General features: G+C 38.3%; 1 protein-coding gene across 3 annotated transcripts; it reads right to left on the minus strand.

The window, feature by feature from the left end:
* Nucleotides 1-1513: 1513 nt before the first annotated feature.
* Nucleotides 1514-12756, minus strand: slc2a11a (solute carrier family 2 member 11a). 3 transcript variants are annotated; one of them, XM_037779674.1, is made up of 13 exons: nucleotides 12599-12756; nucleotides 11005-11103; nucleotides 10132-10197; nucleotides 8931-9055; nucleotides 8695-8824; nucleotides 8449-8597; nucleotides 7010-7197; nucleotides 6294-6404; nucleotides 5788-5889; nucleotides 5554-5629; nucleotides 4183-4310; nucleotides 1994-2471; nucleotides 1514-1918 (listed from the first exon to the last, which is right to left on the minus strand). In XM_037779674.1, exons 2-12 carry the CDS (start codon nucleotides 11016-11018, stop codon nucleotides 2253-2255), a joined length of 1308 nt encoding a protein of 435 aa, XP_037635602.1. In that variant the 5' UTR covers nucleotides 11019-11103; nucleotides 12599-12756; the 3' UTR covers nucleotides 1514-1918; nucleotides 1994-2252. The 3 variants fall into 3 exon arrangements, with proteins under 3 accessions (XP_037635602.1, XP_037635586.1, XP_037635593.1); XM_037779658.1 differs by having other exon boundaries at nucleotides 10037-10197; XM_037779665.1 differs by having other exon boundaries at nucleotides 10037-10197; nucleotides 11005-11098; nucleotides 12599-12706.
* Nucleotides 12757-13203: the final 447 nt, after the last annotated feature.

Below are 13203 nucleotides of genomic sequence, written 5' to 3' on the forward strand. Positions count from 1 at the left end.
ACAAATATAAATCAATTTAAAAAGCTATTAAAAAAAGATATTTTTGGGAGGTATATGATTGAGGAAGAGTTGTGATGAGGGTTGGTTTATATCTACTTTTTAACTCCGGATGGATATGTGGGTTGTAAATAAACTGGATGCTGTTCATATATTTAATTTGGGATGTAAATAAATCTGGGATAGTTTATATATTATATTATATTATCATTCTATGATATATGAGTTATTAGAGGAGAAGTGAGAAAGGGGTAGGGAAATATAAGTTTTACTTCTATACCTACTCCTTTTCGGACACTATTACTCTTGTTTTGTTTGTTATTATTTTGTATCGATTTTTCTTTATTTGTATGTTCGAAATAAAGTCTTTCATTCATTCATTCATTCATTCATTCATTCATTCAGGTGTTCCCTACATCAAGCGTTTGTGAGAAGTCTTGCTGTTGCATTCTGCACCAACTTGTACCAACATTGCAGACACGTACTCAACATAATGGTACAGAGAAACAAGATGATGAATTTAGATAAGTATATAGAAATAATGATACTTTAAAAAAATTTAATTGGGATAAATAAACTTCCAAAATATAAATTATAAGAAAAAAAGCATATATTATTCTTCTTTAAAGAGTTCACCATCCATTTTGATAGTTTTATGACTTTTCTTAGTGTTTATAAGTTTGAGAGTCTTGATATATTCTTTAAACTCACATAAAAATCTGGTGTAATTGGGGGTAATTTCTGTTATTTTTATTTAAACCTTTATCAACCCAATTTTGCTTAAAGATATTTCTATATTTTTTTTCCAACATTATTCCATATGATGCTTTCTGTGAGGAGATGTATGTTACATAATTTCCAAGCAAGCAGAGCCAGTTGATAAAATTTGTATAATTTTATAGTCAATTTGGTAATAAACACATTTCCTAAAAATTCAGCCTTACAAGTTTGCTGTATTTATAAACTTTGGGACGTAGACTATGTTCGTCAGTTAAAATAGTCTAACTGTGGCTCAGAGGGTAGAGCAGGTTGTCCACCAATCGGAAGGTTGGTGGTTTGATCTCCGGCTGCTCCGGGTCACATGTCGATGTGTCCTTGAGCAAGACACTTAACCCCAAATTGCTCCCGAAGGCATAGCCATCGGTGTGTGAATGAGTGTTTAGATTAGATCCTGATGGGCAAAGTTGGCACCTTAGCAGCCTCTGCCATCAGTGTATGAATGTGTGTGTGAACGGGTGAATGCTGACATGTAGTGTAAAGCACTGTGAGTGGTCGGAAGAGTAGGAAAGCGTTTGCCATTTAAAAAAAAAGAAATAGAGTGAATTTCAAGATTATTTATTGTCGTAGTGAGAGTGAATGAGTGTGATGGTGAAAAGGAGCGTTCCAACAAACCAACAGTGAATAAAATAACTTTGTTTTGACACTCAAACAAATATTATCTGATGTGACTTTATTACTGCATTATGTATAAAAGGCACTTTTGATGATCACATTGAAAAATTAAATATGAAAAGTGTTGTTAATATAAGATACTTTTATTGGCTCCGTGTTTTATCATTAAAACAAAAACGTCAACATAAACAATTGCACATATTCCACTCATGTCATTACTGAACACATCAATGCTCAACATCATGATACCTCTTTTTATGAATGAGGTGTACACACTGATGGATGTAGTTTATAATTAATAAGGTGCAAATTAACTCTTTGTTTCTAAATACATTCTCTGGTATTTGGTCCATCACCTGCCACACAGCAACGACTTCAGTACTCTGTAGGTCGCTGATGTTGAGCTTTGACCTCCCAAATGAGCGGATAAAGCAAGGACAAAGTTTGCCATAGTCATTAATAGCTTGACTGGTAGCACGGACGACAACTTTATTCTTTGTCCCATTAAACAAAAACAAAAAACTGTACACTTTCGTAATAAAATGCATTACCGTTTATTTGCTCGGCAAACTAAAAACACGTGTTTTCAGAGGTATCAGATGACTTGTCTTCTGCCAATATACAGTCATTTTAATTACTTTAGTCTCGTGTCAATCAGTGACACAAAGTAGCAAAACACAAGTGCAGCATGTGAAGATGACAAAGATAAGTCCTTTAAATTCTCTCAACAGAAAACACACTCAAGATGAAGGAGTGATAATAGATCCATTCTCCCGTTCATGACGTCTTCCAGCTCGAGCAGATCAGTGAGGCATAAAACAGTGGATGTGACAGTGTGTGTGTTTTAGGAGGAAAAGGTCTGTCTACAAGGCCGTGGACAGACACACTTCACCCAGCTGATACTGAGCTTTAGTCTGCGACGGACACTTGTCCTCTTGGCCTTTGTAGTTGAGCTTGTTGAATTCACTTGTGATGGCGGACAGAGACTTCCCGTTGGTCTCAGGCAGAAACAGGCCGACGAACAGCGCTGACAGCAGGCAGACCGCTGCGAAAGGCACGAAGCAGTACTGACTCAACTCGCTCTGTGAAAGGAAAGAAAGCGATCAGAATGATGGAAGAAGTTATAGAAATGACTACTGAAATGTCTGTCTGCTTCAATCTTAACCACCTTCAAGCCCGTTTGTGCGTTTTCTTTTCTTATACATAGAAACGTGCAGAATTCAAAAAGGAACTAAAACCTTCCATATCTGTCATGGTCCTACATTTTTGTTATAGTTTGTGTCCTGTTTTATTTTTGGAAGTCCTCTCTTGTGTCTTTTCTTTGTTTGTTTCCCGCCTGTGTGGTTGTCCGCCCCGCCCTGATCAGTTTCACCTGTCCCTCATTATCTCCCTCCTTTCCTGGTGGATTTAGTCTCTGTGCTCTCCGTGTCTTTTGTTAGTTTGTCCCTGTTGTTTCTTGGGAGTTTTAGTCGCTTGTGATGATGTTGCAGGGAGCAGCACAAGAAGGGAGGGCCCAAATGCAGAGTCAGAGACCGACAGATTCAGTGACGATACTAAACAAACAAAATGTTTTGCAGACAAGGGACAGCACAGAGACTAAATACACAAAGAGACGAGAGAGATGATCAATTTCCAGCCCAATCACAACTTAAAACGTGCCCAATTCAATAAAAACAGCCCAAATCATAGCCTTGCTAGAAACCTGTGTAAAACCATTACATGCACAATAGGAAACACATCATGAGCATACAAAACTTCATACTGGCATTAAATAACCAAAGATAAAATGTTAGAAAAATAGGCTATCACAACCCACAAAGAGTGCAGGCAGACAACCAAATACACTAATTCCCATGTCAATGTCAATGATGATGACTTCGAGGTAAGTGGGTCCTCTTTTATCACTAACGACAATTGAATACCACTTTTGTCAGTCAAATATGTCTCAATAGTCAATAATATGAGCGAGTGGACACAATGAAGTTTACTGAATTTTGTATCTGCCACCAAACGTTGACAAAAGCAGCTCGACTTTCATCTACCAGCCCAACGCTATTTTTTCCCAGCCCAACTTAATCAAAAGTAGCCCAGTTGGACGGAAACCAGCCAAATCTGGCAACACTGGAGGTAACGAGGGACAGGTGACAGCAGGGCTGACGAGGAACAGGTGAAACTGATCAGGGCGGGACAAACAATCACATAGAGGCGAGAAGCAAACAAAGGCAGGAAGTAAACGAGACGAGACACAAGAAGAGAGGACTTTCAAACTAAAACAGGAAACAACTTATAACAAAAACCCAATGGGACCTTGACAATATCTTAGAAAGATCAGTAGGACCAGAGATAAAGCATCCTGACAGATAGTCCCTTATTTCCTCAGTTTCAGACGCTGAACTCTGGGGGGCGCTACAGGATACCTTTTCCTGTTGCTAACAAGTCTATTATGTTACATTTTTATCTTGCCTGTTAGCTTGTTGTCTCTTAATTAATTGGGGGCCCTTCTCATGTCAGGTTGTTGAAAGATGTTATGTTTCATTTAGAAAAAAATAATAATTTTGAGCATTTTTGTCTGTTATTAGATGGAGACAGGAAACTGAGAGGGTGAGAGCAGTGTGCACCAGTAATCCCCTCCAAGAATACCAACCATAAACCAGTATGTTTTAAATAGTGTCTTAGTTTTGTCTTATTAATAATGTCGTAGATGTATGTGCACTTTGTTTTAAATGTATGTATGCTTGTTCATGGTCTCTGTATGTGTGTTTGTTAAATGGATGGATGCAGTGATAGACTGACCACTAGAAATGGAAAGAGCATCCCGGTGACGAAAAGGTTGAGCCACATCATGGAGCCAGCGATCATGTAGGCTGCCGGCCGAGCCGTCTGATTGAAGATCTCTGTCGGCAGAATGCCCGTCACTCCAGCTGAGAAAATCAGAGATAGCTTCAGCAGCTAGCATCACATCCTTAAATAGAAGTAAAAATATAAACATTAGCTAAATGGCCTGACCCCTACTGGAGATTGGATATTTGGTAACACATGATGAATAAGTTGCTTCATGAATGATTGACGTGTATTAAAGCTATCAAACAAACTTGCACGGTATAATATAAGTTTAAAATATCACATTTGTCAGTGCAAGACAGGAGTACAGTACACAGTCCACAGTCACTTCGCTATGACTTCAAAGTATTTCAGTACTTTTAGGTTTGAAGATGCCTTCAGGAAAGCAATTCATAATGATTCCTCATAATATTGATGATTATGTTTTACTGACATGCATGTCTATTATATACGCAATGTTGTAGTCTAGACCACCTAAACCGAGACCAGACCAGTGCGAGTCCCACACTGCGTGACACACTTGCGATAAAATGTGGAAAATGCAAACCAGAGGCACTCCTCAAATTGATCGGAAAGATCCACAATCCTATAAAAACAACCACAGAAAACAAATGAAGATCCTATTTCATGTGAAATATCTTGATAAAATAATGAAAAGGCAGATGAATTTTATGTGTCCTTTGTTTTCTACGAGCAATGACAGTAATTATGTTAAAACATAAATCAGACAATGCACCGGCAATTTAAATAATATCCCTGCAGTTGTGGTCTTAAAATAAAATCCAGAGTCCTCTTTGTCTGACATGGAGACAAGGCCGAGTAAAAATAGAAACAATTCCGAGACGAGACCTTCAAAAAGTGGTCTTGAGTCCGCTGGAGTATTACAACACTGTATTATATACAGTATGTCATACAATTCAAAAGTACCACAAGCAGCAACAGCTCTCCAAACAGTTTCAACAGAAACTGAACATGATAACCTTCATGAAGGTCACATTTATTGCAGAACTGTTCAATTAGTTTTAGCTGATAAGAGCGTAAATCACCTGAAATGTGCGCTGAGGAGACTATTTGAATTGTTACGCAATGGAATCAGCTGTTGTGTTTATGTACAGGGAGCTTCGTTTTGTTTATGGCTTGTTTCATGTGAAATGACTCTTAACATCAAAGTTACATTTAGAGTTTAAATAGTTCACCGTGGCAGGTGAGAAAAAAACTGTATTGAAGAGGTATTACTGAAATGTATGTATTTACCTGGTCCATCTTGATAACTGTGTTTATTTTCATTTCATTAATGCAACTTGAGATGCCATTGAAACTGACCTGGTCCCATGCCAAAGCTGAGGATGTAGGTAAAGATGCAGCCCATGCTCAGGTATGGCATCCAGGATATGAGGTGCTGTTTGCATGTTGGGAAGAGAGTACAATATACACAGTGAGCAACTCACAAGCAAGAAGAAAATAAACCAGATCACTTTTATATTAGACTTGTGATACTGCACATGCATTATTTGTCATTGGAAATGTTAAATATGTCAGTTAAGTGATTTATAATACCTCAAACGACAGAGCAATAGTGAAGACAACAGCCCAGACGGTCATGAGGATGTACCCTCCCATCAGCAGGAACCTCCGACCTTTCCGGTCTATCAGCAAGTTCTGAAAATATCAAAATATGGACATCAGACTCTGTGTAGACATATTTAATCATAACAAATGATATCTACGGCTCAAAAGTAAGAAACAGAGCAGCATCCACTGAACAAATACAAATCAGGAACTTCCTGTTGATGAATGAATAGATAATATTAATGTACAGCAAACATGCTCTGAATATGATCGTCAATAATCGATTTTGAGACTTATGTTGTGTCTGACTTGTGTTATTTATGAATTTATGGTAATTTTCCGGGGTGCGGCATCACCCTGTCTGGGTTTCTTCCACAACAATGACCGGCTGGCTGTACATTATCGCTTACTTAGTTTGCGTTAAAGCTTTTAGAGGAATGCAAACAACCTCTAGCCGCTTACATAACACACACGCTTTAATGACGAATACTTACAGACATTATACAGGCTGTGAATTCACATGTACCCGTGCCAATTGTGATATATTGGATTTTATCATCAGATATTCCAGCCTCTTTGAACACATATGATGCATAGAAGTAAATCTGAAAGAAAAAAGAACATCAGAAAACATTAAAGTGCTGCAGAGCATCATTACAAGTGCTTCAGCTGTTAATAAGCGGATTAAGCCAGCATTTTGTACAACTATGTTAATACCCTGCCCACCACCCTAAAACTGCCAAGCATGTGGTTAAAAAGCCTTGAAACACAAAAGTGTTTAGTCAGCATTTTCTGATGCAACTTGTTGCAGCTCTGATAATCAGTTCAGACCTGTTATTAACCCACAAATATACAGAGCGAAAATGACAAATGGACGACAAAGCCTTTCAGTCAAAGCAAGAAGCTGTCGTCACACATTGTTCAGCGCACATTACAGCATGGGACGGTGCTTCATCACCACCATACATTATTAACACGACCTGCAGGAACGTAACACACACGACACAAACCGCTGATGGATCATCTCAAATTTCTAATCAACCTTCTGACATTGCAGATGCCAAAAGAACACCTGATACTGTTACTGTAGCTTGGTATCAGTGACACTGATCCTCGTGGGTTATATAACAATATTTTCTATAGAGACAACCAACCACAACCAAGAGTACGTTGTGTGTCAGAGACACACAACGTACTCTTTTCCTCTTACCGAGTCGTTTCCACAGAGCTGCATGGCGCTGCTGATGATCATGACAGAGATGAGCTGCCAGCGCACTGAGCGATCAGTAAAAAGCTCCCAGGGTCGGCGGGGCCTCATGCCTTTGGTTTCAGCCTGTTCCTGCAGGATCTCATCGAGCTCGCTGCTCTGGACCTCGCAGCCTCGCAGCCGTCTCAAAGCTGACCGAGAAAAAAAAACACAACATAAGTGACTTGAGAAGTTTTTGTGACTTATTATTCTGTATGTTTCTTATATATAAAATATGTTTAATATAATTTCATGCGCTGAGTTGACAGCAATGGTGGAAGAGCACTCAATACAACAATTTAAAAGTCCTGCATTCAAACTCCCACTTAAGTTAAAGTACATAAGTATTAGCAGCTAAATGCACTCAAACTATCAAAAGTATCAGTACTCGTTCTGCAGTAAATTGGTCCCTGTGACTGATGTATTAATATACAGTATATGACATTCAATTTTCAGTGCTGATTCAACAATGCATATGTAGCAGTTTAATGTTGAGTTGGAGCTAATTTGAACTACTCTATACACAGTTACACTACAGGGGTCACAAGTTAAATCTGGGGGGTTGAAGGGATTTATGGGAGAGGAAATCAGAAAAAAAAACTAATTCTGCAACCCAAATCTGTATCCATATGTTGGGCTTTTCTTTAATGTATGCCTTTTTATGAAATATTGGATAATTTGAACAGTTATTTAAATGAAAGCAGGTGCTATTAGCACCCAGGTGTCCGTAGCCAACAATACTATTTGCGCCCAACCCAGGCACACATTAGATACCTATGTGTATATGTACTGTATGCATATTTTTCCTAAACCTAACCATGTAGTTTTGGTGCCTAACCCTAACCAAACTGCGACTGAAAAGTGAAAATAATAATTTAAAAAACATAACATTTAATTATTACCGGCTGAAATGTACGAATAGCTGCCGCGTGACAACTCAGATTCAGATTCAGACAACTTTATTGATCCCAAGAAGGGCAATTCAATTCAATTCTCACCCGGGTGCAAATAGACACTCATCTGAGAAGTTCAGAGGGGAAATGTCTCTTTGGTGGAACTGCTAACAACTCATAGACATCTGGAACATGACAACGGGCCCCAACTGCCTTTTTTGAAATTTGACAAAAGTCCAAAAAGTTGTGAACCTCTGGTTTAATCTTTAACAGTGCATCATATTTTATAGGCTTCTGATATGTTTTTTTATAATGTAAAATCTTATTTTTTAAAAGTAACTAGTAACTGAAGCTGTCAGACAAATGTAGTGGAGTAAAAAGTACAATATTTCCCTCCTAAATGTACCGAAGTAGAAGTATAAAGCAGCATAAAAATGAAAATACTCAAGCACATTAAAAGTACTTGAGTAAACGTGCTTAGTTACTTCGTTGATATATCACAGTACCCACCGTCGATACAAGCCTCCTTGTCCCCCCGGTCGATGAGCAGGTATCTGGGGCTCTCAGGGAACCACGGCAGCGTGAGGAGCTGGACGAAGCCAGGAATGGCATTACTGGCAAGAAGATACTGCCAATACGGCTCACTGCCCAGGATCTCTCTATAAATAAATAATCCAGAGCATTACTGTGGATATCTTTGAAATCTAAAGCACATATTCTTTTATTATTTCTTTGCAGAGAGTGTCCATACAGTACCTGAGTCCGACCACCTGTCCTAACACAACACCAAACGCTGTGAAAACAGCTGACGACAAGGAGACGGCCCCTCTTAGGTGCTTTGGTGCACTTTCTCCAAAATACATGGGTTGCACATTCATGCTGATCCCTGCAAAACACAGAGCGGCTTTCAGTCAAGTAAATACAGTTTTAAAAGATCATTACGGCAGTATAACAGGTATTTGAACGTAAACAATAAACATTTAGTGACATACCCGAATTTATTCCAACCAGGACACGTGAGATAATGATCATCTCAAAAGACTTGGCAGCTCTGCTTGTAAGAGCTAGGAGCGCTCCAGTCAGGAGGAAAATGTTGTTCAACAACAGGCATTTCTTCCTTGGGAAGGGAAAAGAGGACAACATTAACAGATTGATAACAACTTTTGGTGGTCAACGAGATATTCAGTCTCACGAAATACAGACTCATGGACCTTCCGTTTGGCCATATTTCAGGGATACCATGTTGGTAGATTTATTGTATGGAAATCATTAATATGATATACAGTATACGCCGTGAGCTAGCCAGTGGAGCACATGCACGAAAAGCATGCGTGGCCAGCGACAAAGCTCAGAAAAGCTTAGATTACAACACACACAGAGGAAGAGCAACTTCATTCTCTGCTCAGGTAGACATTACTCCTCTATAGCTTTACATAGCAAATAGTTGTTTGATGCTATATTAATGCTCTGGATATCGTATAGAGCACCTTTAAAGCCTGATATATCTCACTCATCTGTTCCATATGGCTCTATTATTGTCCAAAACCTACGAAAAACACACTGGGTGATATATTCCTTCATTACGATAAACATGGGCACTGTAGTTTATTTAGAGTCACACATAAAGTACACCGTCCCACTACTGTAAAAACTTAATAGAGCATCAAATGTGTATTCATCCGTATCTGAAAATAGTGCCCAAATAAATGCACTATTTACTCACGTTTGAATAACGTTTGCTAAAAGTGCCCCAAGACATTATTGAGCCTTTTTTTTTTTAAATGAAATATTGTTTTTGTGACTCGTTTTTAAAAATGTACATCATCAGTAGGAATGATTGGTCTTTGGGAATGGGATTTTTTCACAATAATAATAAAAATAACAACCCCAACCTAATGCTTTAAAGTCAATTATAGTAATTAGATGCAGTATGGAAGCATGATTGACGCAGATGAGTTTCAAAACTCAATCCAGGGTCATATGTATGCACACAAGTGACGGAGGAAAGTAAATGAATAAACTTTTCATTCACTTATTCATTTATTCAAAGGTCAATGTCAATCATTCACTCTCTGCATTACGCAGCATCTTATATTACCTGCCGAAGCGTATGGTCATAGGTCCTGCGATAAGAGCCCCCGCAAAGCCCCCCAAACAGAAGATGGAGACAATAATTGTCCAGAGCAGAGTCACCTGGTAGTCCTCCAGCTGGACGTCCCAGCGCTCCAAGAACGTCTCATTGATAAAGGTTTGAATAAACTGTGAGGAAAAGACAAAGACATCCATCCATCCATTATCTGTGACCGCTTATTTTATTCAGGGTCAAGGGGGGGTGCTGGAGCCGATCCCAGGTTACACACCAGGAAAAAACCCTACGCTAACACGGAGAGAACTTGCAAACTCCACGCAAAGACAAAGACAGTCAACCGTTAAAGTCTCACTGAGTTAACCAAACACAAACACACAGAGCAGCGGTTAAAGCCGATACTTATTACCTCAGTTTATCCGTCTGTGTGTCTACATTTTGGTGGCGAGAAGCTTGACTCTAATTCTGGCAGCATCAACAAATCAATTTAACTGTGATCAGAATAAAACATTTGCTTGTTGTTGATGGAAGTTCTTTATTAGTGAGTGCAGCTGCTGGGCTTAATGAAACAATGAGGAGAGATCCTAGAATTAGTTTCTATAAATATAGAATGAAACTGGATGTGATACAACGAGAACGACTAATCACAGACACAAGTAGCCTAATTCTTGTTTGTGCCATTGTGTCACTGTGACAAAAATGTCAAGTAACAGTGATGCAGGTCTGCACCGCTCCGTGCAACAGGGAACACACACACAAAACATACACAGATAAGTATCATCAGTATCAATCTAACACAAGGTTAGTTTATGTTCACAGTGGTAGACGTAACTTAACACTTTTTAAACACAGCACCTCTTCAGCTCTGTCAATAAGTGTTGAAATATAGATATTTCAACACTTGGGAACACTGGGAACTCGGCTGCTTGAAAACACAAACATACATCAATGCAGTTTGGCTCTTAGACTCAAAAACTCACAGTTGTGGGAGCATTCATGATGGCGAGGTTGTAGCCATATTGAAGAGTTCCTCCAAAGGCTGCAGACGCAACCATTAGCACCAACGTCAGAGAACTGCTCTATTTATACAAACAGATAGATTACATTAGTTTATACCAGGACTGTCAAAGTTAACGGGCTGATAACGCATTGACGCAAATTATTTTTAACGCCACTCATTTCTTTAACGCAACTGATCTTTCGGAGATTGTAGCAAGCTCAGTTTTAAAGCTAGAGTGAAGATACTGGTATCATGAAACTAGAAAAACCTATGGAAGAAGAGGAAAAACTGTCATGGACATTTTCAAAGGGGTCCCTTGACCTCTGACCTCCAGATATGTGAATGAAAATGGGTTCTATGGGTACCCACGAGTCTCCCCTTTACAGACATGCCCACTTTATGATAATCACATGCAGTTTGGGTCAAGTCATAGTCAAGTCAGCACACTGACACACTGACAGCTGTTGTTGTCTGTTGGGCTGCGGTTTGCCATGTTATGATTGGAGCATATTGTTTTATGCTAAATGCAGTACCTGTGAGGGTTTCTGGACAATATCTGTCATTGTTTTGTGTTGTTCATTGATTTCCAGTAATAAATATATACATACATTTGCATAAAGCAACTATTTGTCCACTCCCATGTTGATAAGAGTATTAAATACCTGACAAATCTCCCTTTAAGGTACATTTAGAACAGATAAAAAAGGTACGATAAATTTGCGTTTAATCGATTGACAGCCCTAGTTTGTACACAATTATCTTATCAAGTACAGCCCACTAATTTGCTAAAATCACTATCTCCTCTATTTGATCAATTTGTTTTTGTAACCTACAACCCTACGAGACAGTATCAGAATTACACCTGCAATATATGACAATAATAGGACACCTGCAAATATTGTCTGATGTTTCTTCTTTAAGTTTAGTCTGCACAGGGTCATCAGTGGTGGAACAAGTCAGATCTTTTACTTACTGTAAGTAAAAAATAGCAATACTACAGTGTACAAATACTCAGTTACAGGTGAAAGTCCTGCACTCAAAATCTTACTCAAGTAAAAGTACAAAAGTTGTAGCATCAAATCACACTTAAAGTACAAAAAGTACTCATTATGCAGAGTTGCCCATTTCCTAATCATAGTATAGCTTATTATTACTGGATTATAATTAATGATGCATTAATGTGTACTTGGTGGGGCTAATTGTCATTACTTTATATACTGCTTGGCAGGTTAACCTATACTAATACATCATCAATTATTAGTTAATTTAAACATTGAACTTTTCTAAACATGGAAATATTCAAGTAAAGTAGGCTACAATAAAATAATAATAATAATAAGTAAATGTAATAAACTGAGGGTGATAGTTGTTTTGTTGTCACTTACAATGCAAGGTCATGTGGAAAAATAAAATAACATTAAAAAACAAGACAGCTTCAAATAGCACTGCACCTCGTAGGAACTATAACACCAAGTAATGCAAGAATGTGCTTCATAATGACACCAGAGTATACACATTAAACAACATTAAACTCTGATAGTTTCATTATTGAAAAGTAAAATGTGCTAATTTACCTTCTGAGCACCAGCAGGCGACATAGTTAATTGAAAGAGGTAGTAAAAAGGTAAAAAATAAACAAAAAAGATGACTTGATGGAGTAACAAAGCACACAGCTCCCTTAGCCCACCTCCTAAATAAAGATCCCAATAAAACACCAGCTCGAGCACGCGCTTAAAGCGCGCATGTGGCGGCATCTTGTGATTGGCTCCAGTCTCTACCTACAAGCTCTTCAGTCAGTAATTACCTCAGAGCAACGACGCATGCGCAGTGAGGCTAGTGAGGTTTTCCATCAACCACCATGTTCAGGTGCAGCAGGGAGGTGGTGGCTGCTGACACCTGGGGATTCATTCGCTTAATACATAAATAGATAACTCTCAATATCGTAAATATGAATAAATCACCTGCACACTGTACGTGCAGTTTAAACATGTTTCTATTTATTTCATGAAAACAACAAGCCTATAATTTATGCAATTTCATCTCTCATGGGAAAACATTGATTTCACATGTTCAATTAATATTTGTCTGCGCTCAAGTTTTTTGTTTTCTAATTTAGACCAAGTTTGACTTAAAAATAATAATAAATAAATAAATAAAAACATTATTTCATTAAAGCGAC

The sequence above is a fragment of the Sebastes umbrosus genome, chromosome 1, assembly GCF_015220745.1.
Source record: "Sebastes umbrosus isolate fSebUmb1 chromosome 1, fSebUmb1.pri, whole genome shotgun sequence".
NCBI classification, from domain to species: domain Eukaryota; kingdom Metazoa; phylum Chordata; class Actinopteri; order Perciformes; family Sebastidae; genus Sebastes; species Sebastes umbrosus.

Coding starts and splice junctions, on each gene's coding strand:
- slc2a11a (XM_037779658.1), bottom strand. CDS start 12,622: ATGTCGCCTGCTGGTGCTCAGAAG. Junction 9,056..10,036: donor ATGACCATACGCTTCGGCAG/GTAATATAAGAT, acceptor TCCCTTCCCAAG/GAAGAAATGCCTGTTGTTGA. Junction 6,405..7,009: donor AGCTCTGTGGAAACGACTCG/GTAAGAGGAAAA, acceptor TTTTTCTTTCAG/ATTTACTTCTATGCATCATA.